Raw genomic sequence first — 26,851 nt, forward strand, 5'->3', positions numbered from 1 at the left:
ATTATTACTAGTAGTAATAATAATAATAATAATAATAATAGTTTTGTATGCGTTTGCTAAAGAGAGAAAATACCCCACTCCATATTCAGTGTATATCTATTTGTACATTTACATTTCTCACACAACGTAACATAAAAAACACCATTGTTATTTCTGTTTGCTACATGCCAGAATAATGCAAATGTGATCTATTATTTTTAGATTTTCTTTCATAATTTCTTTTGGCATATTTCCTTGATATGCACAAAATGTTTGACCTAAATTGTGTAATTTAGGTCAAACATTCAAACAGACTCCTTGCTCACACACACCATTTCAACTCTAGTTGCAAAGTCTTAATGGAACTGAGATCAGGGTTTTGTGATCACATTGAGTTTGTTGTCCTTATGCCCCTTTTGTAACCAATGCAGCTGTGTGTGTTAGGTTTTTGTCCAGCTGAAAGACCAACTTACCCTCAAGCTTTAACCTCCTGATTGATATTTTGAGGTGTTGCTTCAACATTTTTCATATATTTTCTCATCTGCCACCCCCACACCTCCCAATTTTGTTGGTGATTTCAGGTATGAAAGTGGCCCCTTTTCTTCCAAATGCAACAATGGTCATTATGGCAAAACACCAAGTTCCATTAGACCACATGACGTATCACTAACAATCAAATTCTTCGTTCCTGGATGCTTTTGCAATCTGGAATATGGTATTTTATGTTGCTTTTGGAGTAATGACTTCTTCCTTACAGAAAGAAGTCATAATAATGCAAATGTGATCTATTTTTAGATAGAGAACCAATCTCCTTTAACTACATTTAGTACTATTAGGATTAAATCTGGTTCTAAAAATAACAGCTGGTTTCTAATTGGAGGCATGAGGTATTCCCACAAATCTGAAGGTAACACGTATGTCAAAGTTGCCTCTCTCCTCAGCTGTGACACTGAAGCTTTGCCTGACATCACATTACAGGAGTCATGGTGGGCTTTACACAGACGCAGCTGTGGTTCACAAAAGGAAAATTCCAGCTCACTCCATCAATGAATGTGCTGCAGTCGGCACGACTACTTGGACCGGATTGCTATCCCTGTCCAAGAGGTCACCACCTAGATTTAACAAATTAAATACACAAGCTTTAATTACATTAATTAAAGTTAGTGTGTGTGATGTTTTTGGACAGGCAGTATAGTTAACTTAGAAATCTAAAAAAAAAAATCTATAGCAGGTTTAATGTTTTCCCTCTGTTTTTTCCACATGTTGTAATATTACAACAACAAACTCTTACATTTTTTGGGAGGAGGATATTATTTTACAAAACAACACAACAAATTGCATTAAAAGGAAGCAACATTATGCTTAGCTTTTCACATTTCTTACCCCCTTACAGTCAATTAGAACTGTATGTTTGAATGAAATGCAACGAAATACTCAATGCTTTTGTAAACCACAATATTTGGTAATTAAAAACACTCCAAAAATGAGGCAAAGTCAGTCATTCAGGTGTTTTTCTTCTGTTTTATTGCTCAGCAGTAAAAAGTACAGTGTATACTACAGTACAAAAAATAACATTATGTTTAAACACTGCTCCACCGTGCCACTGAACGTTTTGTTAAAATATTCACATTTTGAGCGTGCAAAACAACAAGCCCAGCTGTGAGCATCTGATGCAGGAGATATTTTCATGTGTAGCTGTGTCGTTCAGCACCACCTTTTGACCTGGTGATTTCAGAACTGATGCCTTGCGACGCGAAAAAATAAAATAAAATCTTTAGCAACAACAGAGGCAGCAGCCAGCATTGATTATTGATTTAAACTGCAGCAATGCAAAAGTGAAACAGATGACAGCGGGACCACAAACTATTCAATTGAGCCAGTTCTTACAGGACATATTCAGCACACACTGTTTGCCTCAGTGTATTTTTATGCGATTGACAATCATCCAACACTTCAACAAACACATTAATGGAGACGGTTACAGCAGAGAGGATGAGCTATTTTGTTTCCTACAGTGTTGAAAAGCTCCCTCCACAACATAGACAAGAGACAGACAGACATTCAGAGGCAGACGTAGAGACAAACGGACCAAACTGAGCAAACAAAGACCCAAAGTCATGGTGAACCTTCAGTAACCAGGATATTTGGTAAACAGGGTACAATTCATCTGGTCACGCTGAAATGCTCATTCAGTGCACAAGCTGTTAATTTCTCTCTATCACACCCACATCCTCACCACAGGTACATGAAGAGCCAACATGAGAAATTAAGACATCTACATTGTCCCTCCTCAGAAAAGCTGGTGACGCGTCAGAGGAAAAGCCATTTTAGATCAATCGAATTCTCTAAAACCCAAATGCTCTTGAATATTCTGGTCGAATCAGTCAGTAGAATCTGGGCCTGCGTTTACCAGACTGCTTCATCAGGCTCATCTATAAATACATAAACGTTTTCATAACTTTAAAATGTTAATTGTTGAAACATTTTTATTGAAAATGTCAAAATGAAGGACATTATATTTATCATAATATACAACACACGTCATTTATATTTTCATTTTATTCAAACAAAGCAGTTTTTATGAGCAAACTTTCCCCAAAGGCATTTCCTGTGTGGAATTAGCTGAAACATCAATTAAATTTAAAAGTTGTCTCTAAGGATGAGACATTTTTACTTTTTACTTCCAGTAAACAACCTAAACTTAATCTTGGGATAATTCTGACAAGAAATCAGACATGGTTTCTTGATAGAAATTAAAGCATTCATTTAAATTGGTTAATTATAAGACTATTTTTTTAAATACAAGTCCAAGTTTTTATCTGGTTTGAGGTCAGTGCTGTTCTGGAAGCTTGAATTATCCACATTAGATCTATTCTTTAAGGCGTGTTCGGGATTATTGTCTTGTAAACACAGAGGAATTTAAATTAACTCCACCAGTTTAATCAAATATTAATTTAGAATTATGCCAGAACCTTATTAATTGCTAATAAAACCATACAGTTTGGATTAAACTTGCTAAGGGACATTTAGACAAATAGTTGTGGAGGTGAAAACATGTTTGGATTTTGAGAAAATGCACAATAAATTTAAATTTAGCCACCCAATACTTCTTTTTAAAACTAATTGCAGTTATATTTTGTATAATCATTTCAGCCTGGAAAACAAACGATTAAAATAAATCATTAAAAGCCTCAAGTAATAAGAAATTTTTTGCTGATGATGAATGATGTAAACTTTTGATTGGATCTGTATTTTCTGAAGAGTTGATAAACACAGGCCCTGATTTTTCATCTCTGTTTTCCTCCTTAAATAAGTAGTTGCTATGTTCAAGTTCAGCAGGCTTTTGTATTTTGGAATTAATTTTCAAAGGAAAAAAAATATACAAATAACAGCTTTAAAGGTTTCATAGCACACCTTTATCTTCTAAAGCAGATTTCATGTGGCAAACATCCACAGTGCAATTACTATTAAGCCACTGTAATGCGACAAAACTCACATATACTCTGTATTATATAAAGACAATAGAAACCTTTATCACAATTAAGCCTTCTTGTAGAAAATGTACATCAGAAAAATATGCAGGTGCATCCTCGTCATAAATAGCGTCTGTTTTAATGTCGCTTTTCGTTCGGGTTGCTCTTTGTGTTGTTAAAAGTCTCTGAATATTTTACCCCGTGTATAAAATAGACGGCCGCAGCAGGAGGAGGCTGGGGGAGCAGGAACCGTCGCTATATGGCAGAGGCTTTGTCTCTGTTGATGAAGAGGGTCTCCTGGCAGAAAGGGTTAACCAGGACCACGCTGCTGCCACTATAGTCTCCATTAGGGGGCAGGCAAGTGTCATGCTCCTGAAAATTCAAACAGAAAACCTTTAGTACATGCCAAAAAAAAATGCTTTTTTCCCTGATCGAGCTAAACCAAACCTAAACCAAACTCGGCACCAAATGGAGTGCTAGGACACAGTAAAGCATAAACAGATCAGGGTAGAGTATCTGTAAAAACAAAAGGAAGAGTGGGGTGGATGTGGAAAGGCTGAGAAACAATAGGGAGAGATGACTCAGAAGAAAACGTTAACTGCAGAGGTGAAGGCAAAGGGAAGAGCGGGGGGCTGATGGTGGTGAGTCAGCGGTAATGAAGTGGAGCTGGAGGAGGAAGGAGGTGTGGAAAAAACAAAATGATTTGTTTTCCAGCAGGAATGAGGCCGTTTCATCAGTGAGGCCCAATCTAATCACACAACGTCCCCCCCACCCAGTCTAGATTTATGATCGGAGCCCCGCCTTTTCATTTACCTACAGCACTCCGAGGGAAGCTACAGTTAGAGAAATCTGCTCTACGGAAACACGTAAAGCAAGAGGAGGGGGGATTAATAACACCTGGCTGTCACCAAGGGCATGCCATACATGATCCGACCTCATCTTCTCTGTCCTGACAGCCCCGCAGGCAGCAGGGCAATGCAAATGAAGCAGCAGCAGGGAAACACAAGAAAGGAGACACAGAACGAAGCCATGACTGCAAAGATGATCAACAGAAACTTGCAAACAAAGCGAACAACAACAGAAGAGGTGAATTTGCAGATTTGGAATCCAAACAGATGTTATGCATGTCTTTTTCCAGTAGATGGCGCTGCAATGCACCAAGAAGCTTCAATCTTCAGCTGGGAACTGACAGCCTGAGAGATTTATGGTTTTAATTGTTTCATCATCATATTATGGTAAAATATGGAGAGACTTTCCTGTTTAATTCATACTTGTAATGAAAAGTTTTTAAAGTTCTTTTTAAAAGCTAATGAGGTATTTAAATAGGACTTTGTGAAGCTAAAATGTCTTTAAATTTATTTTAGAAGTGGATTTTCAAAATTAATTTAAGATTAATAATAAAAAAAAACAGTGGAAACTGTTCAAATATAATGAATTTCAATAATGCTAAAAGTTTGGTTTTTCCAATTTTAAGACGGTGAAACAGTGTTAGCATAACATAACGCTAACCAACATGGTGGCAAATCCAAATGCTGCTAAAAAGAAAACAACATTTCTCTGAAATTTCCCAACAAACAATAAAAACAAATGTATTTCCACATATTTTACAAAATCAATAATTAGAGTGTGTAAAATTTTTGTGTGCTCAGGTAAGACAACAAAAGAGTTCTTAAAACTGAATTTGACATTAAGCCTAATGTTTTATGTAAACTTAAGAAACTACAGCAGCTTATATGATATTTGGAGCTTGATTTTTCTCTCTGGGATCGGCAAATATTTACTTACACTTTTTCCAGTGTTGTGGACAAACACATTCAGCCGAGCTTGTTTATAAGGAGCATTAACTTTTCAGGGAACATTGAATTTAACAAAGCTGTTTTTTTACCTGATGTCATTAAACAGTGCTCTATTGAGGACCAAACAGCTGCTGCAAACTGATCATGTTTTAGAACTAACTTTAATCACAAAAGCAGAAAAAATGAAGTGGCAAATCGTATATGAAATTGGACCTTAGAGACAAACATTCTTGTGATTCTGTTCAAAACTGTCCAGGATTTTGTAGCTAACCATAGCAGATTTTTCAGTATGTTGTAATGCAATTAAACCAATGCTTAAAGCTAATCCATGAAAATATTCAGTCTCCTTAAAAAGAGACCCTAAGGAGAAATTCTCTCCTTGTTCCTAAAATAGTGAAAACTGTAAAGTGCGTGAACACAATTCAAGCATTAAGTTTGCTTCAGCAGGCACCTGGAGGCTTGCTGACAGGGGAGATTGGACCTGGATGCTCTTGTTGTTTCCATGCTCATTAGCAGCATTCTGCTGACCTGCGGTGAAGCAAGTAAATGTCCTGGCACTTCAGAGCGTGTAGTGCTGCTGTGCGGTGATAGAGCTGTAGCGTGTCGGTGGTTTGTACCTCGCTCTCCAGAGTATGGATCTCTCTGGGCAGCTCCACAGCGTGTCTGCTGAAGTAGTCCATAGTGATGGCGTTGTTCCAGTAACTGAGGTTGTTCTCCTGATTTGTTGACTTCTTCTTCCTCCTCATGCAGCACACTGTCAACAGCACAGCTACGGTAGGACAACACAGCGAGGGTTAGTCAGATAGAAGCTGTCATGTCTTAGAACAAGCTACTGCAGAATAACATTTGGTTGAAAGGAGAGAAAAAAAAACACAAAACATAGCTAAGGAATTTGTGTATTTAGTCAGATCCAAACAAGAATTGTCAAGAAAAAAAAATCTAAATTTCTCCAAAAAGAACTGATTAAAATATAGAAAACTGTATTTTGCCACAGGTTAAACATATTCCTCCTGTTAAAACTATTTTGCTATTAAGATGGAGCCCTGAGGGGGTTTCTGTCAGCTGTCAAAATGCATCCTGAGAAACGTTAGAGATCAATTTAGACAAGGAAAGTCAACTCTGAATAAAACTCAATAATGGAAGGAGACGAGATCACAGATAATATGCCGGAAAGCTGTGAGAACATGTTTCAGCTTGGAGGAGATTTATGTAAAAAGTCATTATAAAAGCTTATGTTTTATTAAAAATGTAAATCTGATTTTTAAAAACATGCGTTGCTATGGTTTCTAGGGAGCGCCCTTTAGAACATCAACAAGCTGAGGAGACAAATTCAGAGCTTGTAAAGTTTTCCCAAACAAACTCTTCTTACTTTCACAAGTTTCACACCATATAAAAAATGTATAGACGTTGACACAGTTGTCCACTTTGAGATAGTAAATCATACAATGCTCCACAATGTGTGGTTTTCTGTTAAATCCCTTTAAAGAGCAGAAAACTGACACCAGACCTCAGCTCACCTCCCACTAGGATTAAATGACGATGAAAAAAAGATGTATTGAAGGGTGTATTTAATTTGTTAATTTGTCATAGCTCTTAAATGAACTGTTATGGAAACACAAAACTTCCCATGAGCGACCGCTGGTCTCTTCTGCCGCTCACGGTCGAAGAACTGTTTAGATACAACTCGTAGTTTTAGAATTACCAATGTTTGTTACTCTTAAGTTTTCTATTCGTGCCTCGCAGCTGCAGAGTTCCAGGGACGTGTCACCATGGCAACCTGCTTACCAGCGTAGTCTGTTGTGTTAACTATCTAAACAGTGTCTAACTACTAGATCCAACAAGACACTGCAATAATGAGTTTTAAAGGTCACTACGTTTTCATTGGCAGTGATTGCACTATGTTGACATCATAGACCTTTGAAACTAAATTTTACATGTTTTTAAAAGACATTAGACTGTAATCATATATAAATAAACAAGTTGGAAAGACTGTTCTGGTATTGGTTCCTTCTATCTAGAAGTTGTATATCAGCTCTCAGATGGTGAAGAGTTTATCAGCAGTTACAAGATGTGGCTGATGATGGCTGCAGATGTTTCTCTTCTTTGTTTTGCTTTTTCATGGCTTTGGAAAGAAATTTGGAAATTGCTTTGAGCGCTATTCCCATGTAAAATATTCTATTAATTAAGACTCTTCACATACCCATTAAATTTAAAATCTTCACTAGCCCAAATTAGACAAATCTATTCTTTTTAATGAATGTATTTATTTACATTAATTTTCTACTCCATCCGTTAGGGGGCGCTGCAGAATCCCTAAAGATGATCAGCTTCTGTTTCACAAACTGATAGTTGAAGATGCTTCTAACTTACCAAACGTGAAAAATTAAACAACTTGTCTTGATTTTTCAATAGGTTTTGGGAGATTTCTTATGTTTGCATTACAGATGATGTTACTTACAAATGGAGGAAACAGGCACACTGATCGCCAACACGATCCACACGATGTCCATCATGTTTAGGCAGATGGTCGTTGGCGACAGTTGCGGGTTGACGGTGGAACCCAAGCTGTTACTGGCTGCCGCGGGCTCGCTGGTTGTGGCCGGGACCTGTCTGTTGAGGAAGTTCCCACTGTCTGTGGAGGGGGCCTTCGAGCTGTTCCCCAGAGTGGACCCCTCCTCGGCCCGGGTGGAGCTGCTGTTGGAGAACAGGCCTGCAAGGCCAGTTACGTTCCCCTGCTGGTGTCCCATAGGTGGGCTGTCTGTGCCATTACTCAGAACCACTCGGGTCTCCCCGGTGGTGCTTGAAGAGTTGACAGAGATGACTGTTGGTTTATGTGATTTCATGCTCGGTTCTGTGGGTTTGACTGTAATGAGTGCAGGAGAAGTAAAATTTTCCAAAGGGCTGGGGACTGGCGATGCGGGTCCTTCTGTTGAATTTATCAACAACTGAGCAGTGGGCACCTCATCCACACCAGGAACCTCTCGCAGAACGATGGTGTGGGACACAAGCAAATCTGGAGATCCAATAACCTGCTCCCTGAGTTTCAGGCCCCGTGGAGGATCAACATCAGCTGATGAGAGAGGGTGAGTGGAGGGCCACAACTGCCTGGAATCGGTAAGATCCTGAGGCTTCTTTTTCTCGTCTGTATCCTCTCTAACTGATTCAAACTTGGACATAACGCCGCTGGCATTGTTTACAGTTTCAGAACTAGGCCCCATGGGCCGAGTCACATGGCTATCGGTGCTCACAGTGCTTGGTGTGACAGTGTTTGTGTCAAGCATGATGGAAGGAGGGAGGCCAGTTGTCGGAAGGACGATCTTTGAGGATGGTGCGCCTCTGGACGACCATTCCCCACTGGTGGAGCCTTCCTGATGCCAGTCCAGAGAGGGAGGTTTGGCGTGAGATAGGGAGCTGCTGTGGGTGGTTGCCATGGAGACAGAGTCCTGGGATGTTTGGCTGAGGTACAGCTCCGGTGCTGACAAAGCCACTCCAATGGTCAGTGCTAGAAATGCCAGAACACCTGCAGAAACACCAAGGGAATTCTAATTATTAGCATGTAATCAACAAGAACAGGTTCATTCTAAACTACATCCTCTCCCATGAATACATATTTCATCATGTCTGACAGATTTAAGTATTCATTATTTCTCTCAAGCTTATTATTGCAAGCTGCAGCTAAAACTGACCCCCTCAGGTGTTCAGATCAGACAGGAAGCCTCGTCTTGAATTCATTACGCTTCTCAGGATTTAATCAACTCAACTGCTGTGTCACTCACCTACTTTAATTGAATAGATTTACTAACTGCATTATTCAGCAGACTGGTATCACTGCGTGAACCCTTGCATGCATGAGGTAACAAAGGATGTCTTCATCTCCAAAGGTTGTAGAGGAAAGACTCTGAAATCCCCACAGAGCCATCAGCTGTGGCAGTAAAGTAAAAAGCTATTATCTGGCTTCATTCTGTGAAAAAAATCCTAAGAGCTTTGTGTCAAAAATGACCGGCTTAACATGCTAAAACCATCTGACAGATTTGCCTCCTCAGTATCAGTCCCATGAAGTGACAAGCTATTAGCAGCTGTCTATAGGGATTATCGGTTCTCCCTTGTTATCCAGACAACACGAAATCCATAGGAAGGAGGTGTGTGGAAGGGCTTATTAATTTCTCTCCTCTAACCATTTATGGACATTGTCCAACATGGATTGCTAAAAAGTGTGGGATCAATTCCAACTTCCTCAACCAGGCACTTAATTCTATGTTACCTGCCGATCTGCATGAATGTGTGCATACTTGTAAGCTTAGTCCATTTGCCATTTGGAGAAGCCAGGACTGTGTTATGCATGTGCTTATTTGTTTGATGCTGATAAGATTTCTTTTTGTTTTTAAAGATGACCAATGATGCATCCTTGAGCATATTAGGGCAGGTCTATGGGCGATACAAAACATGTTCATTACATTTTTTTTTTTTGCACAAAATCACTTAAATAATGAGATTTTATTCTGCTTAGTTCTGCCTTTTCTGAGTCTCCTTCAGAACAAGCTTGGGACTTCTTGTCGGTTTAAATCCAAATAACATGATGTTGCCCACCCCCAACACTTACACTCAAAAAGTGACTACAAACAGATGCACAATTATACTACCACAAATCTTTGAAAAGTTTTAGTAGAGCCTCCTGCACAACAAACAAGAATGGAGCAAGTGGTTTCTGAACGGCAAGTCAACAGCAAAACGCTTGTCTTTTCCAGCAGCCATTGTACAGTCCATGTAGTGGTGAAACCAGCTGACCAAATGAACTGGAACTCCTCTTGGGTTGCTAGGTAACAAGACTGGGCTTGGTAGGGGTTGCTAGGTAACCCCTAGGTCAAATCTGACTCAACAAGTGGAAGGTTTTTGAAACGGCTCATTTTCCAGACACCAATAAAACATTAACTTACTGCCAAAAACCGGCTGGGTGTTTTTTTAAGAGCTTGGGCTGTTTTTAGAAGCACTAGAGTCGAACACATTTTGCATAATACGTCCCTTTTAAAGTTTTTGTGGCACTAGTGGCCTTTATTCAACAGTAGATGGACATGAGGAAGAGCAGAAAGAGGAAGGGAAAACATGAAGCCAATGGTACGAGGTTGGGAATCAAACCGGGGACCGCTGCGTCGAATACTGTAGCCTCTGTGGTGTGTCTGCTCTACCACTGAGCCATGTTGCACCCCAGATGCTGATAGAAGTTACACCAATCAACCACAACATAATGACTTCTGATGGGCAAAGTGAGTACAACTGCTTATCACACAAAAAATGTTTAGCACTTGCATCCATGAATTTACAAGTAAGCTAATTTGTCCCACAAAAGCTGCCTAACAACCACAATTAAATCAGGGAAAAAAAAGGACATTATAACCCTTTATGGCTCTTGGATGAGTCTGTGGCTCTGAGTGTACACATTTTTAAAACAAGGACAGAGTACTCAGAGTGTTGAACTGCTGAATACTAAATGCTGAATTTATCTGGAGGTATTTATTTTATGGCAGCATGATGTAGGATGCAGTGACATGTTTTGACAGTTTGTGCTATCACTGGTAATGCCATTCAGGAGCAACACTGTGGCTGACTGATTCTTTTCTATTATTTATTTTCTATTATTCAGACAACAGCTGAGCTCTAAGCCACAGAGGAATAAACTTTATCAGGATTCATCAGGCGTCAGGTTTTCACATTTTAATGGGATTTGTTGACAGCAGGAAAAACGAAGATCACTTCCACCTTTATCCTTTTTTGTAACAGGAACAATTTTAATATTCAGGTAAGATTTGAATGGATTTAGGATTTTCAGATTGTAAAACATACATTTATGAAATGTTACCAAAACAGGGCGTAGATTAATACCTTCTACCCAAAAATAAGGTCTTACAGAGACTATTGCTGATGGACTTACACAAAACTCATGTTTCAACTTTTTTATATTATCAAAAATGTAACAAATACATAAAAATGATCCTATTAGTAAAACGTTTTGAAATTATTTTCTTTTCTTGGTACATAAAAGACCCATATTTCACCCCTATTTAATGCTAGTGCAGTTTTGGAAACAATGGTTGTACAGTACCTATTAAAGCTTCTAATTATATTATTTTGTCCAAACCCAAACATAAGAGAGTTTCCTCTGGCAGGGAATAAAAAAGCCTTGGGTTTCTGAATCAGAGTCACTGGGAAATAAAAGGAAAAACATGGGGTTGCAGAAAACTCAGGGTCTTCAGAGTGCCATTTATGGTCCCCTATCAGTAACCAAGGAAACCAAGTTTACATCTTCAACAAGGAGAGAGAAAATGAGACAAGATCATTCTGATTTAAATGTCTTAGAACCAGAAGAGTATACAACCAAAAATAGCCAAATCAGCAGAGTAAAATGTAAGAACATCTGAACCAGACAGGAGAAACTCAATGATGATTTAAACTCTGCTTCCGAATCAATAATCATCCTCCTCTACAATCAATCACACTGACATGCAGAATAAAGGGTCAGAACAGTTTTCCATTAACCAAGTTAAACTGGTCTGTGACAGATCTGTGTCTCCAGGTGCAAAAACACTAAGCTGTTGCTGATTTATGATTGCTTGTTCTTCTTTAACACAATCCAAAAGCATTAAGACTTTTGCTGATTATGAATGGTGGAAATCATTGCTGCTCTGGACAAACATAGATTACGAGTTTTAAGAAGCAAGTGCAATATATATAGGATAATATATACTGCTCAAAAAAATAAAGGGAACATTTCACTTTAATTTTGTGTGTGGCTCCAAATCCAGGCCTCCATTGGTTAATAAATTTGATTTCCATTGATGATTTTTGTGTGATTTTGTTGTCAGCACATTCAACTTTGTACAGAACAAAGTATTCAATGAGAATATTTCATTCATTCAGATCTAGGATGTGTTATTTGAGTGTTCCCTTTATTTTTTTGAGCAGTGTATATTGCAGCCATTGTACAGTGCATGCAGCTGTAAAACCAGCTGACCAAACATACTGGAGTTCCCTTGTGTTGCTAGATGATGGGTGGAACTCCACTGGGGTTGCTAGGTAACAAGCTTGGCATCATTGGGGTTGCTAGGTAACGGTGCAGTGCCCATCAAATGTAACTTAACACTCAGGAGTTTCTGAATCTGCTCTGTTTCCAAACAAAGAAAACCATTAACATATTGCCAAAAAAACAAAAATAAAAAACAAAAAACAAAAAAAAAACATCTGGGTGTTTATTTTAATTACTTGTGCTGATTTTAGAAACAGTTAAGATCAAAATGAAAGTATAAAAATGTGCAGGATGTGAGTTTTGCATAACAGTTCCCTTTTAAAGATGATCTCTGAGATATTAGATGAGAAAAGGAGATTTTTCTTGATAGCTGATTGAAGTGAGAATAACTCTGTCCAATAAATGTTGCCTAAGATCGTGTTTTTCAGTTACTTATTGTAAAATTCTCCATGAGCATAAACAAATGCAAGAAAAATACTTAATGAGTTTATTATATCAACATTTATAAGCAGATTAAACAACACATAACACCCTTGGGGCAATCTCAAGTCAGTCAAATCAGCAGCAAATGTTGCTTAAACTTCCTTCTTACTTTTGTACAGGTATATAATTATATGTTGCAGCTTTTTGTTGCATCTGTAAATGTTAGCATAAACTTCTTCCAGCAGGTGTTTGTAAGATAAAAAGCCAGATGAATGGAGACGGAAAAGCAGGCATACGATTTAACAAGAGAGAGATGATTGAAAAGACCCGAGAAGCATAAGCTTTATGAACATCTATTATTGAGCCGAAGTACTAACAATACGATGGAACATGAGGGTCAGACAGGGTGGGAAAATGTGCAAAGAGGAGGCAGCGTAGAGGAACAAAGCAAACTATGTGAATAAATGAATAAAAACTTGATTTGACATAGAAAATGGGATTTGAGAGAGGAGAATGTAGGAGGAACGCTTTATTTAATTTATCCTTGTCACCAAAAAGAATCTACTGATCAAAATGTTCAGTTTCCTCACACAACCCACAAAACTACAAGGCCAAACTGGTAGATTTTAATGGGAATACCAAGCTGAAGGTAACTCTTCGTCTTTACTAGACATCTTTTTTTGGGTTAATTAGTTTCTATGCCATCGCTGACACCCAGGTGATCATCTGAAAAAAGCATCTGCTACAAAATCAGAAAACAATGCCAATGCATATTTATTCTGAGATCTTACCCTCATTTAGCTAAATAATGGCTTTAACTTGTTTTGCATTATACAGCTACATAGATAAATGGCGTACAAGGCAATTTATGCAACAAACTTGCTGAATTAAGCTATTCTGAATGCATGGGAGGCCGGTGTCATTCACTGAAGTCCTCCATTGAGGCTTTCTAGGACATCAATAAATCATGGTGTAAAGCAGGATCCTGCCCGCTGATCCAAGGAAAGGCTTTGTCCCACCAATCACTCAACATTAGACTCAATGTCATGGGTCCAAAGTGGCGGCCACTGCATCTAAACTCACTTCGGTGGAACGGTAACCATCACATTTACTCCTGCTCACTAAATTCTTAGTTTTTGATTAAATTCAGCCGATTTGTCCTAAATACTGAAGTGCTTAACCTGGTATGTGGAAGCTGCCATTTCTGCACCAAATTCACGCTCCACTGCGCGTTCCAAGAGTCTGTTTGTGAAGCGAGTATTGGATCTGATTTCACAGCATCATCAGAGAACAGCCGGCAGTAGCTCACTCCAACTGGATGCTCTACAAGGAGCCAAAAATAGACACTGGAAACTCATCCGTCATCGTAATGGTGACGGTTTATCTCTGATCCTGAACTGCTACTGCTCTGTCATCCCTGCTCAGCAGCATGACAGGAAATAACTTCACTGAATGTGGAGGAAACAAAATACAGATTCACTGCCAATGTGGCCAAGGTGACAAGTAAATATTCACTGGTTTGTGGGTGCAGAAATAAAAATAAAAAATCCCAATCTGGTGGTGTTTTATTGGGTTTTTTATAAACAGGAGTTCCACCTTTCAGAGTGGAAAGTCTTCAAGTAGTTTAATATTCTGAGCATCTCTTCTGATGATCTGGATCTCATTAAAACCTTCTAGTAAACAATTTGAATACAGCAATAAGGATAAAAATTGGCTTTACAATTTTAAGCCATGAAGTTAAATTAATCAAACTTACTATACAGTACAGAGTTCAAAATAATACTTTTCCTATTAGCTTTTCTGTTCTTCCCAAGGAAGATTAAAAAATTTATAGATCCGAAAATCAATTCAGAGCTTACTCTGTGACCAAAGTAAAAGTAATAATAGTATGTATATATTAGTTTTGAATAAAGTGTTGAACACGTACAGGGAGATAAAACCAAAAATATAATTTGATACAAATTAAAACAATATAAAACACCAAGAAAACCAATAAAACAAGAAAAATATTAGAAACAGACAGAGTGAATAATTGGATCTTTAACTTTCCCTTAAAATCTTTCACAAAAAAATTTAAAAATCAGAATTCAGACTTTTTTTACTCAGATAATTTAACTTCACATCTTTAAATTTCTTTGTGCTTCAGATTAGATGTGGATTAAGGTCATTGAAATAAATTCTAGATTAAGGTCAGAATAATTATTCTTACAGGGGGGAAACTACTTCTGCATCTTCTAATCAAAAGTGCAAAACCAATACATCATAGATGTCTAGATTTTGTCTATATTTGAAATACATAATCAGCCGTGTCTAAGCTCCTAATGAAGTCATTATGAACATTATATTTATTTTAAAAAATATTTCACATCCAGTCTGTGTGCAAACATGTATAACATCTTTTAGGCACTAAAGACACCAAAATTAAAGACAGTCTTGAAAGATGCCCTCACCACCACTAAGCCACATTTAGGTTCATTAATGCTGATCATACCCACTCCACAGTAATAAAAAACCCTCTGTGCTATGCCCTCTAATGCCCCCGGGGCAAAAGGAGAGAAATATCTACAGCACAGATCCGAATACCAATGAGCCAATATCACACCACACCTGTACTCTCCCTTCTGCATGTTATTCCTTAATGAAGCTCGAATTCAAAACACGTTTGAGGAAAAAAGACTGAAATCAAAGTCGACCTTAAATATGGAGCTTTGCTGAAAGCAGTGGGAGCCTCTAATTCAAAGCTTAGAGGAAGCAGTCAGGGTGACACAGAAACAGATCGGATCCATCAGCTTCAGGCAGACAAAACCTTTTATCACAGAAGAGCTGTTGGCTAACTGCTGCCGAGATTAAATTATTGCACCTGGACAGAAATTGTGACCGTGGCTGACTTCTATGATCTGTAATTTGTAACATCATGTCTAGTTATAAATATACAAATGGCAGCCTCCTCTGCATATATCATTATTCATCACTCCTTTTAATCATGTTTCCTTGTTAGTCCCTGCAATCACCTTCAAGCTTCTTCTGCGCGTCTCCCACTGGTTTCCTAATGAGACTGAGACAATGTCGAACACCTAACGATGAAAAAATTATTAAATACCTGGAGATTAATCTCTACAATGCTCAACATCACCTTAAGGGATGTAATGGAGCAATAATGACGGCATAAAGAGCAAGTAAATAGCAACATATTATTCCTGACAAACAGAATAACTGAAGTAGAAACTATGATTATGATTGTCAAACTAGTAGACAATCATAAAGTGCAAATAAATACAATATCATGCAATCCTATTATAATTCATATTTGATTAATTCATGAATCACTAAAATAATTTGGCTTTAGATCTTTAACTTCATCATTAGTGCTTTATTTTTAAGAAATCTGCTCTGTTGTATCCTCCAGAATAAATCCACAAAGGATCAAAGCTTGATTAATTTCCCAGTAAATGACCTTTAAAAATTCATCAACACTTATTAGCCACATACCACAATATGACAAGATGCTCAATAACGTTCAGCTTGAAATGAACTACTGATGCACTCTCAAGTTGTTCCCATTAATCACAGAAATTAGTTGCACGTAAAATTATTTTATTCTCATTTCGACTGTCTTCAACTTAATCCAAACTGCCACCAAGGTTTTCTAATAAACTGCGGAAAATGCGTGAGAGGTTTCTGCACTTCCACCATCAGCTTCAGCTTTACTGTGGAAAAGAAAACATTTAAAAACATAAAACTTTTCATGTAAATGTTTATAGGCAGAACTGAGCAGACTAAAATGATCTTGAATATCACACAGATCTATCCTAACCTGTTTAAGAAGCATGACAGATACAAAAGGTGGCATTAAGAATTACTAGCACTTAGTAATTCACTCTTTGTTTAAGTGCTTTTCCTTTTAGAGCCTTGATTGCATATAAGACAATAATCTCCAGATTTGTTTCGGTGACGTTCACGGAGATAAACGTCGACGCTTCTGGAGTTCATCCTGATGGATCCCAGGAAAAGGCACAAACAGACAAATTCCTCTGGTTTGCTTATGGGTGTGGATGTCTACCGTCCCCGGGCAGATCTGTGTCCCAGGGGCGGACACAGACAGATGGGGCGCATCCTGTGGACATCTGGGACGCGCTGGAGGAGGCCTGGATGGGCGGAGTGTGAGGGTGCAGGAGGAAGTGGAGAGGAGGGGGGACTAAAACAAATGTGAGCTCAGAGATAAGAGGCAAAGCTCTCGGGGCAGGGTAATGGCTTCCTGTTTGAACGGCTCAGAAATTGTTTGTCAGGTTACAGCAGCTTTGAACTTGTTTATCTGAGAATCAGACAGTGAGAGAATGCAGAAACAAGAGCAACAAAGAGTCCCTGCGCTGTTTACTTGGGGAGCGATTTAGCTGCTGTCACAGCAGCTATGGGATGTGACAGGAAGGAGAGACATTAAACAGGAAGTTCTCTGGAATCTGGAAAAAACAGAGTCTGAGGAGGTTATGGTTCTCCATTTAGACATGTTCACTTAAAAGAGACCCAATGAGATAAAACTAGAATATTAAACCTGCTTTCACTGACTGACCCTTCTTTCTACACACTTCACTTCCATATTGCAAGAACTTCAAAAAGTCTGGATCAATAGTTCTTTCAAAGATTTCCTCTTGTTTTAAGACAAACATACTTAATGCTTAAGTTAAACTGTCATTGAAAGGCATAAAAAAACTGTTGTGTTTACATCAACTGTGTCCAAACTTTTAATTGTAGGTTAAAATGGTCATGTAAAAAATGTTTTTGACAGTTGATACCTGCTGAAACAATTAATTGCGATCAATTGATTACTGAAATAATCAACTAATTCAGTAATCGATCAACTGGAGTATACAGACTCCAAAACATGCTGTTAAGCCAAAACTGTATAAAAATATATACATTTAAAATTTAAGATGAAAAACTTTTCTGTCTGTAAATAATTTCTACCCAAAACTCCTTCAATTGGCATAGTGTTCACTTCACCTGATTCAAAGTCTGTAATAAAATCTCAATTTTTAATTGAAAAAACAATAAATAAAGCAGTCAATAAACTGTATTGATGCTAAGTCAAGCAGAAATAGCTGAATTTTTCCTCATGTTGATGTTCTTTTTAGCTGCAGATGCTACAATAATCCTATATATACTTTATTATTGTATAATTTTATTAGGCCTCAATTTGTGTAATTTTATTTTCGCTACTTTCTTGGCGTGCCCCTAATTCTCCATCATATCTAACATTTTAAATTTCAGGAAGATTTTAATTTGTAGGAATAATTTATTAAAAGTAGAACATCTGCATCAACAGTTCATGCTGCTCGGCCAAATATGAAGAATCCAGGGGCCACACATGGCCCCGAGCCACACATTGGACACCGCTGGAATACAAAGAACAGAAAACTTTGCAAATAATCAATTTTAAAATATGTCATAATTTCTTTAGCTGAATGTGTAGAAAAAAAATGGTTTGTGAATCTCTAATTAAAAGATAAGAAAGTCATTATAATATGATGTAAGAGGAGAGAAATGACAGATTGCAAAGTAAATAATTTTTTAGTTGCTGTATCTGCAGCATCTCCTGTCTTTCTTCTTCTATAGATTTCTTTTCCACCCAGAGAAATCTCTCCACCTGAGCTCAGAGACGCGGGTCTCAGGTGGGCCCTTCAGCTCCATCTAACCGAAAAAGAAAAGCCTAATGAAAGCGAGCCTTAGGAAACCTGGGGCTCAGCTGGACTTCCAACAGAAAACATAAAAGAAAGCTGGGATTATAATTTCAAAGAAAGGATTTAGTTGAAGGGGGAAAGAAATCTCCAAAATATGGTTGTGATATTAAGTTTGGACGGTTTTAACCCAGACTTTTTCCTCCTATTCTCCCAACTCTTAAAACACTCTCAGCGGTCCGGGTTTATCTCCTCCGAGGGATTGAGGCAGATTTGTCAGAAACTGCCCGTGGCTCCTCTGCCCCGAGGTTCTGTTCGGGGGGTAAATACCAGATATCATCAGCCATTTTAGCAAACCGTCCTGGAGCGCTGGTGGCTCTCATCCTGACCTCAGTGCTCCATATTCATGTGACATTCCACGCTGGGATCCTGCCACGGCTCAGCGCATCTCCTCCCTGAGCTGGTACATTTCAAAAAACACAAACCTGACAAGCAGCAACAAGAGGAGGCAGTAAACACATCATGTCATGTCTGCAAACTGCAGGGTTCTGGAGGTAATTTCATCAATCAAAAACGAAATGCAAGGATATTTCAGACATCTAAATTCTCCTCCGCTGTGGGATTTGTTTGGTTATATTTCAATAGGTGCAGATCCATCTTAGTAAATTAAAAGAAGCACAATACATTAAAAATCTGCTCAACCTTCCAGACCTCTCAGGTGTTCTGGTTCTGCTCTGTATCCACAACCAGAACCAAAAATGGAGAAGCAGCATTCAGCTTCTATCCACCACAAATCTCTAATAAACTTCCAGAAAACCCTCAAAACAACCAAAACACCGAATCCCACCTGTTTACAGTTGCTTTTGAAACATCACAAATGAAACAATAATCAACAATCTGAAATGTAACTCACTTCACTTGAGAAAATTTAATGCTTACATTGTTAACCATGTGTAATTTTAATGTAAAGCAATTTGAAATGCCTTGTTGCTGAAATGTAACATACAAATAAACTTGACTTGACTTAAATTCAAGACATTTTGTATTATTATTACACAAGGTGATATATTTTAAATGGTTATTTCTGTTAGTAAGCAACAACGTTTTCACTCACACGTTTTCCTTCCACTTAACTTTCCAACTGTATATTTGGATATAGCATCCTTGAAGCAGAAAAATGAATGGAACTAGTTTTCTGACACACAGAAAACACATAAAAGTATAAATTATAATTCTTTTTTGTGAAATGTTTACGTTCACTCTGCCCAGAAGCCTGCCTCATTCTGCCTCATTCAGCCAGATTCTGAGACTCATTCAATCTCTTTTTGCCAGATTCTGAGACTCATTCGGCCTCATTCTGCCTCATTCAGCCTCATTCGGCCTCATTCAGCCTCATTCAGCCAGATTCTGAGCCTCATTCGACCTCATTCTGCTTCGTTCTGCCTCAATGAGCCTCATTCGACCTCATTCAGCCTCTCAGCCTCATTCAGCCAGATTCTGAGCCTCATTTGGCCTCATTCTGCTTCGTTCTGCCTCAATGAGCCTCATTCGGCCTCTCAGCCTCATTCTGCCTCATTCAGCCAGATTCTGAGCCTCATTCTGCCAGATTCTGAGCCTCATTCTGCCTCATTCTCCTCCCTTTCTCTACTCACTCAGCAGCTGGCAGCGCAGGACCTGCAGACTTGTCTTCATGGTATCATGTGATCCGGCTCCTCCTCCACAGTGCTCATGGTTCTCTGCAAAAACAACAAGAGGAAAGATGAAACCTGGCGCTAAAGTATCAAAATCACATCCAAGTCATAGTTAAAGTCTGATTATTTTTTATTTATGGGCAGATTTTTACACATAAAGACTGCCCTCTAAAGGTTTATTAACTAAACCATTACTTTTCATCAAGTGGTGTTTTTTTTTTAATTATTATTTCTTAAATCAGACCTTCTACTAAATTTAAAACCACTCATGTGCTTCATGTCTGCGTTCACACTGGAACAAACAGAGGGCATATGCACTGTGGGATGTTTATAAGCTTAATTCTTCAGAGGAAATGAAGCTCCAAGTTACAAATCCTTTTCAAAATATGCAAAATCCACATGTTTGAAGGCCTTGCCAGACCCAACAAAACATTAAAAAGCTAAACGACAAGCCACTGAAAGATCTACTTTAAGATATTGCATGGAAGTTTAATTAATTGTATGAAAAATATGAAGGTAAGAAAATAATTTATTTAATAATGAAGAAATAATGTTAAATAATAGTGCAGTTTTTGCAAATAAGCTGACATTATGAAGTGACTTTTGTTTTAAAATGGCCTCTAAAAGTTCAGAGTACTGCAAGAAATGCTGCATATGATCAAACTTGGAATTTGAAAGTCACAATGCATACTGCAAATCTAAAAATATCATATTGAATTGAGACTAAATCAAAGTCAAAACTCCAAGTGTGAAAAATATTTTTGCTCCCTTATTATTTTATATTTATTATTTTTCTTGTAGCATTTTAAATTGGATAAAGATTATTTAAATAAACACAAAAATCAGTTTTCAAGTAATAATATCAATAATTCCAACTCAGATGTAGAATTAAGGTAATTTTATTTATAGAGCACATTTTCAGCAACAAGGCAGCTCAAAGTGCTTTACATGAATTAGAAGGAAATACAAACAAAATAAAGCTAAAAGAAAGACAAAAAGGTAAAATTATAAAACTACATATTGGTTTGACATGTTTAATAAGAATAAGAAGTTCATAATTTATAAACTAGTAGGAGTTTCTCTGGATTCTTATTCTAATAAAACTAGATGTTGGTTCTCTGTGTCTGGTAAGATTAGCGAGATATAAAACTAAATTTTAAATAGAACCGATCTGACAGAAAAACGAAACAGGGCCAATATTTCATCTACTTCAGCCAGAACAGTCCAGGTTTGAACCTGACAAATGGCTAACGAACCAAAATTACTCCAAAAATACATCAAAAACTGATCCAGGAGGACACAAAACATCTCAGAGAAACATTAAAAGCACTGCAGGCCTCACACGCCTGAAAAAAAATCAAGAAGGTTGCACAGGTAGGGATTTTGTTCATGGATGTAAAACTGGATCCCATCTGAGTCACACTATTTACAGAGCTGCCATTGGGGCAACCATATAATGGCTGTAAATATGTGGAGCAATAAATGCAAAGGCAACCACTGGCTGTTCTGTGGCAGCAGAAAATATTGCTGCAAACAACAGAAACAAAGAAGCAAACAAATAAACCCTCCACCTTGACTGGATTTCATAAAAGCAATGATTCAGTTTTCTGTTTCTTTGTTTGATCCTAAAATGATTCCCTTAATACTTTAAATATTAAAAAAATAAGGATTTACAGAACTCTATAAATGCAATTAATTGGACCAAATTTCTAAATAGTGCAACTAAAATAAAAATATGAGGTCACAAGAGTGCCACCAGTCATTCAAGGGAAAATGAGATGATTTTGACACTGAAAGTTTCCCTGTAGATTAAAGACACACACATTAGGCTCACGTTGTGGTGAAAACCAATCAGAGACGACGAAGAGCGAGAAATCATGAGACATGAGGCGAAGCCCGTCGATGTAACGCGGACGGGCAGAGAAAATAAAAATGGCAATTTTGTCAATCTAAGCCGTAAATCGTTGGAAAATCATAACAAATGCTCTGACGCCACCAACTGGCCAACTAGTGGTGTTGCACCTGCACTGTGAAATGCAAAAACTAGACTTACTTAAACAATTTACGCAAACTTGCTGCCACAAAAAACATTTTTTAGAAATCAAAAATTTTAGTATTTTCAAATTTTACGATAAGTATATTACACATTAACTTTATTTACTACCAGCAAATTAAGAAAAAATATAATTTTTATTAAACCTACATAAACTGGTTAACATAAACATAAAGACCATATGCACTATTTTTAAAAGTGTCTTTATTTTACTGTTTCTTTTCTATTTTTCTTCAGACTTTTATGTCATTTTTTTCCAGGTGGACATAAAAAATTAGCTATTATTGCTGCAGGTAAATTTTCTAATGTAATGAAAACAATTGTAGAAATTAATTTATTGATTAATGACTAGTTGCTGTTAACCTAAACTCTGGGGGCTAGCAATGTAGCAATTAGCGCACAGTTAGCTGTTGTAGGAAGCTAGAAAAGACAACATTAAAAAACCAACAAATAATTGTTTACAATCCGTTTTTTGATTTTGTGATGAAGCATTTAGTCAGATAACTTCATTTTCAGATTTGGTTTTTGTCTGATAATGAAACCTTTATACAAACTCCTATACAAACTGCTAACAGAAAGCTCGGCTGAGATGCAGCAGGGTGTAAACGAGCATAACTGCAATACTGCAAAGGGCTAAATCTTTAATGCGATTAGAAAAAACAGGGCTGTATGTTTTCTTCTGCGTAATTCCCCTGCTGCAGATGAGAAGTAAAGATTGCAAACATAAAGATTATAAAGTAGAAACCGATGTTAGCCATAGATATCGTGAGATGACATATGAGCACGATTTTGCTCTTGGGCTCTTCAGCATCACAGAGATGCCTTATTCTCAACACAGCTCAAAGCTTTAATGTAGCAAGAATACAGTTGAAACATAAAAAAACATATTTTTTACTGCTGTTTTAATATTTGAATTAGACACAAGCTGGTTAAGTCCCAAATCACCATCCTTACACCCACACACAACCAACAGCGTCTTCTTATATTCGTATCTTCACTCCTTTGCTCTATTATTAACAAGTATCATCTTTTGGAGTACATTTGTAAGTTAAATTTTCCAAAGAGATGTAGTCTGATGTTGTGAGATTGGTAAGCAAACAGACATGCTGGAGAGGCTTTGGGGAGGTAAACACGGAGAACGGAGGGCAGCGATAGACCTGATTTCACAGCAGAACAGGAGAAAGCTTTTCTTCTGCTGAGCAGGTGAATCACATTTCAGCTCTGAACTGAAGTGTCATAAGAAAATAAGACAAGAAGCTGCAGAGCCTCACCGATGTGTAAAGGTCCATCAGAAACTGCAGACAGTTTGGTTGCTGTTGTCACATGTTGAGTCTTAGCTGTCAGTTTCTCTGTAAACAACATCACTGTGGTTTCTGTATCCTGTCTGGGTCTTTTTGTTTATGGTGATAAAATTTAAAACCTGATAGTTATGGCTTATAAACAAAATCTACAGTTGTTGTCGTACCAGATCTGATTTCTGATTTTAATTGATATTTCATTAAAAATGACTTATAAAAGTGGCTTTTATTACAATCATCCCTTCTGTGAGTTGTACAATGGATGATTAGGGACAGACTATGAAAATCTTTGCCTAATTAAAATATTAGGAAAATATAGATGCAATTTTACCAGAAAATTGTCTTAAAATTACAAGAAATAGGTTTTAACAAGGAAAAAGGTTCAATAAAGTTATCAAAATGTGTTTGATAACTACTTCAGTCTATGTGGTTTGTTTCTTTAAAATAGTTAGTTGTTTGCCTAATTGTTTCCATTAAGTATAATCTGTAAAACTTATTCCAAAGTATAAATACACAAAACGCTCAACATTTAATTTATTTTTAGTTTTGTGTTGGAGTTCTGATAAAATCATTCACTCTCATAATATCACGACATTATTCTTGTAATTATAAATAAAATGACATTCCATCGTAGCGTTCACTTGAATTCAAATTCCAAAATAAACAAAACTTCTTGCAACAAATAAAAGGAAAGCAAAACATTGTGTGTCTGCGGAGAAAAACAAGCAGCACAAACAGAAAATAAAGCAAAAATTTCGATAAACTTTCCACATGCTGCCCATTCTTCAACTGGAGAGGGGAAAAAATAAAACACGCATGGCAACTGACATGCTCACAGGCGGCAGCCCTCGCCATGGCAACCTTAATGGTACATTACTGTAAATTCACATTCATTCAAAGGGCTCAGACAGACGAGAGGGGGAAGAGGAGGGGACACTCAGAAATCCTCACTGAACCCAAACTAAATAGGAAAATCCCCTCACAGTCTGCTTGTTTTTTGCTGCTCAGAGACAGGTCTTGGTCCTCGTAGCGACTCTGAATGGTGCGTCTGGAGGCAGGGCGGCGGCGGGGGACCAGAGGCCAGCGGCAAGGTCAGCCGAGATGGCAGAATGAAATAAGGCTGTCACTCGATTGCTGTGTGACCAACGCTCGCAGGGACAACAATGCTTTAATTTTGGACTTCCCTCCATTCTGTACATGGGGAGGGGAGGGAGCAGGTTGGCTGCTAGCGCTTAGCGGCTGCAGCCTGAGAGTTTCTCCACAACAGGGGAGAAAGGAGAGTGTGTGAAACACAGTTAACTGATAACTGGACCCTCAGCAACAAATCCTTAACTCAGTGTTCAAAACCAAATCCCTCCGGTTCTGGCATAACTACCACATCTCACTCCCAGCCTTTGGTAGAAGAGTGGCATGATGAAAATGTTCACTGTATGAGGACAGCAACCCTAAACATACAGCAAGAGCAACAGTGTTCAAAAAATTGGTGTTCACAGATGCTTTACTGACTAAAACAAGCTGAATATGAATGCATAAAACATGTTAATTTAACATCTAAGACATTTTTTAAACTTTTAGTTTTGTTTTTGTTGGTCTAACTCATAATACTGAAAAGTGTTCTGCAAAGCTTTGCATCTATAATGTCATGCAGGTAAAACTCTGGTTTCAACCGAGCTGAATTAACTGCAGCATCGGTTTGGTCTGATCGTTCAGCTCCATTTCCAATTTTACACGACCCTGCCCTTTCTCTGCAACCCGGGGAACGTGCCGTCTCAGAGGTCGTTCACGTTTCCTTTGATGCCGTTTTGCCCCCCGATGGAAATCAGCAGACATTCCCTGATAAGACGATGCCTGATGCGTTTTGTTTTTGTTCGGTTTCCTGAGCGGAAGAAGATGACGCCTCAATCCGCAGCAGATCGTTGCTGTGATTCAGAAGTCAGACTTCCTATCTGGGGAGCTTTTGATGTTGATTGTCAACTTTCAAAATCACAAATGATGACAAATTATAAGATTTTTTACAGATTTCTTTGCATAGACAAGTCTTGATAAAAGTCGGTAGAAAGTTGAAGTTATAGCAGCAGTTCTTTGTCTGACCTGCAGGGCTTTAATAACTAAATAATTCAGCTACCTGATAAATAAAGCAGAGGAAACAACAAGCCCAAATGAGAGCAAACAGCAGCAGCTATTTTTCCATGAGAAGCCTTATGGCTGGGATGCTGTGCTGAATCTCTGAGTCAGCCTGGACGTTGAACGTGGCAGAGAAAGTTGCTGGTGTCGTTTCATGGAGGCTGTTCAGCTCACTCACCTCCCATCAGGCCCAAAGGTGGCACAGGGAGCATTAAAAGAACATGAAGGTACCGGTTTGTTATTTCTCTGCTGGTAAACCTACCTGTTCCAGCCACGAGGCTACAAATAGAAACAAGAAAATACCTTTTACAAGCACCTTCACTTTGCTTTTACTCATCACAAAGTAAACTTTAGCAGTCAAGTCCTCATTTTAAGAGTCTGTGTGCTCCTTTAACTAGAGTATACAGACTCAAAAAAGGACAATTGCTGAAAGAACAACATATTCTGACAAGTAATTAAACCAAAAATGTGCAAAAAGTGTATACATTTTGTATTTACATTAGTGGTAGAACTACCCTGAACCTGGTTCAAATTTGGTAAAAAAAAAGACAAAATATCTCCTATTAGATGCCTTTTGCTATCCAATTATTATTATCAAATGAATAAAGCAGAATGGGCTGAGCTTTTCACATGTTGATGTTGGAATTAGTTTTTGCTAGAAATGATCAAGTTTACACGCAAAAAAGACGTTATTGTATGAGGCAAAGAAATTTTTATTTTCTTATTTAGAAAAGGAATTAAATTATTTATTTGTATTTTTAATGCATTTCAAATTTTGCATGAAACAAGCTTAAGTGGTTGAAATAAAAATGTGCAGAACATGCCATTTTGCTATCCGATTAATCAGTTAATCATCAAAATAATGGATTTGTTCTGATATTAAGCCTTCAGTAAAAATACATATTTCGTGCTGCAAATGTAGGAGTGGAAGTTTGTTCAAATTGTTACAACAGCTGATTTCTTATTGTCAAATGGCTCACAAGAAAAAAAAAATATCATACTGAATTCCTGCACTTATGTTCCAGATTCCTGCATCATGCTGATCGATATCTGTGCTCACTGAATGAGCCGTCTTAGCTTTGTTCCCAGGAGAATAAATCCAACACATCGGCACTGAAAACCAGCGTAGTGTAGCGCTAAAGATGATGCATTTGTATGCAGCTACAAACAGACAAGGGAGTAAAATCTCAGCAGATGTGTGGGTTGCTTTTTAGTTAGTCTTCGTTTTACTTTGACGCCTCGTTGAGACGGGTTTGAAAACATTGCATATTGGCGTAATCCTCTCTTAACAACCTTACTTCACAGAATCAGTGTTGCTGCAGCT

General features: G+C 37.8%; 1 protein-coding gene across 3 annotated transcripts in view; it reads right to left on the reverse strand.

The window, feature by feature from the left end:
- Positions 1 to 1,480: 1,480 nt before the first annotated feature.
- tmem108 (transmembrane protein 108) overlaps positions 1,481 to 26,851 on the reverse strand; it is a 43,437-nt gene continuing 18,066 nt past the window's right edge. For all 3 annotated transcript variants that reach the window (XM_007565931.2, XM_007565930.2, XM_016678525.1), the window contains 4 exons: positions 20,014 to 20,097; positions 7,707 to 8,768; positions 5,866 to 6,017; positions 1,481 to 3,824 (listed from right to left, as the gene is read on the reverse strand). In XM_007565931.2, coding sequence (XP_007565993.1) covers positions 3,708 to 3,824; positions 5,866 to 6,017; positions 7,707 to 8,768; positions 20,014 to 20,053 — 1,371 coding nt within the window. In that variant the 5' untranslated portion in view covers positions 20,054 to 20,097 and the 3' untranslated portion in view covers positions 1,481 to 3,707. The remainder of the gene's footprint in view (positions 3,825 to 5,865; positions 6,018 to 7,706; positions 8,769 to 20,013; positions 20,098 to 26,851) is intronic.

The sequence above is a fragment of the Poecilia formosa genome, unplaced genomic scaffold, assembly GCF_000485575.1.
Source record: "Poecilia formosa unplaced genomic scaffold, Poecilia_formosa-5.1.2 Scaffold184, whole genome shotgun sequence".
NCBI classification, from domain to species: Eukaryota; Metazoa; Chordata; class Actinopteri; order Cyprinodontiformes; family Poeciliidae; genus Poecilia; species Poecilia formosa.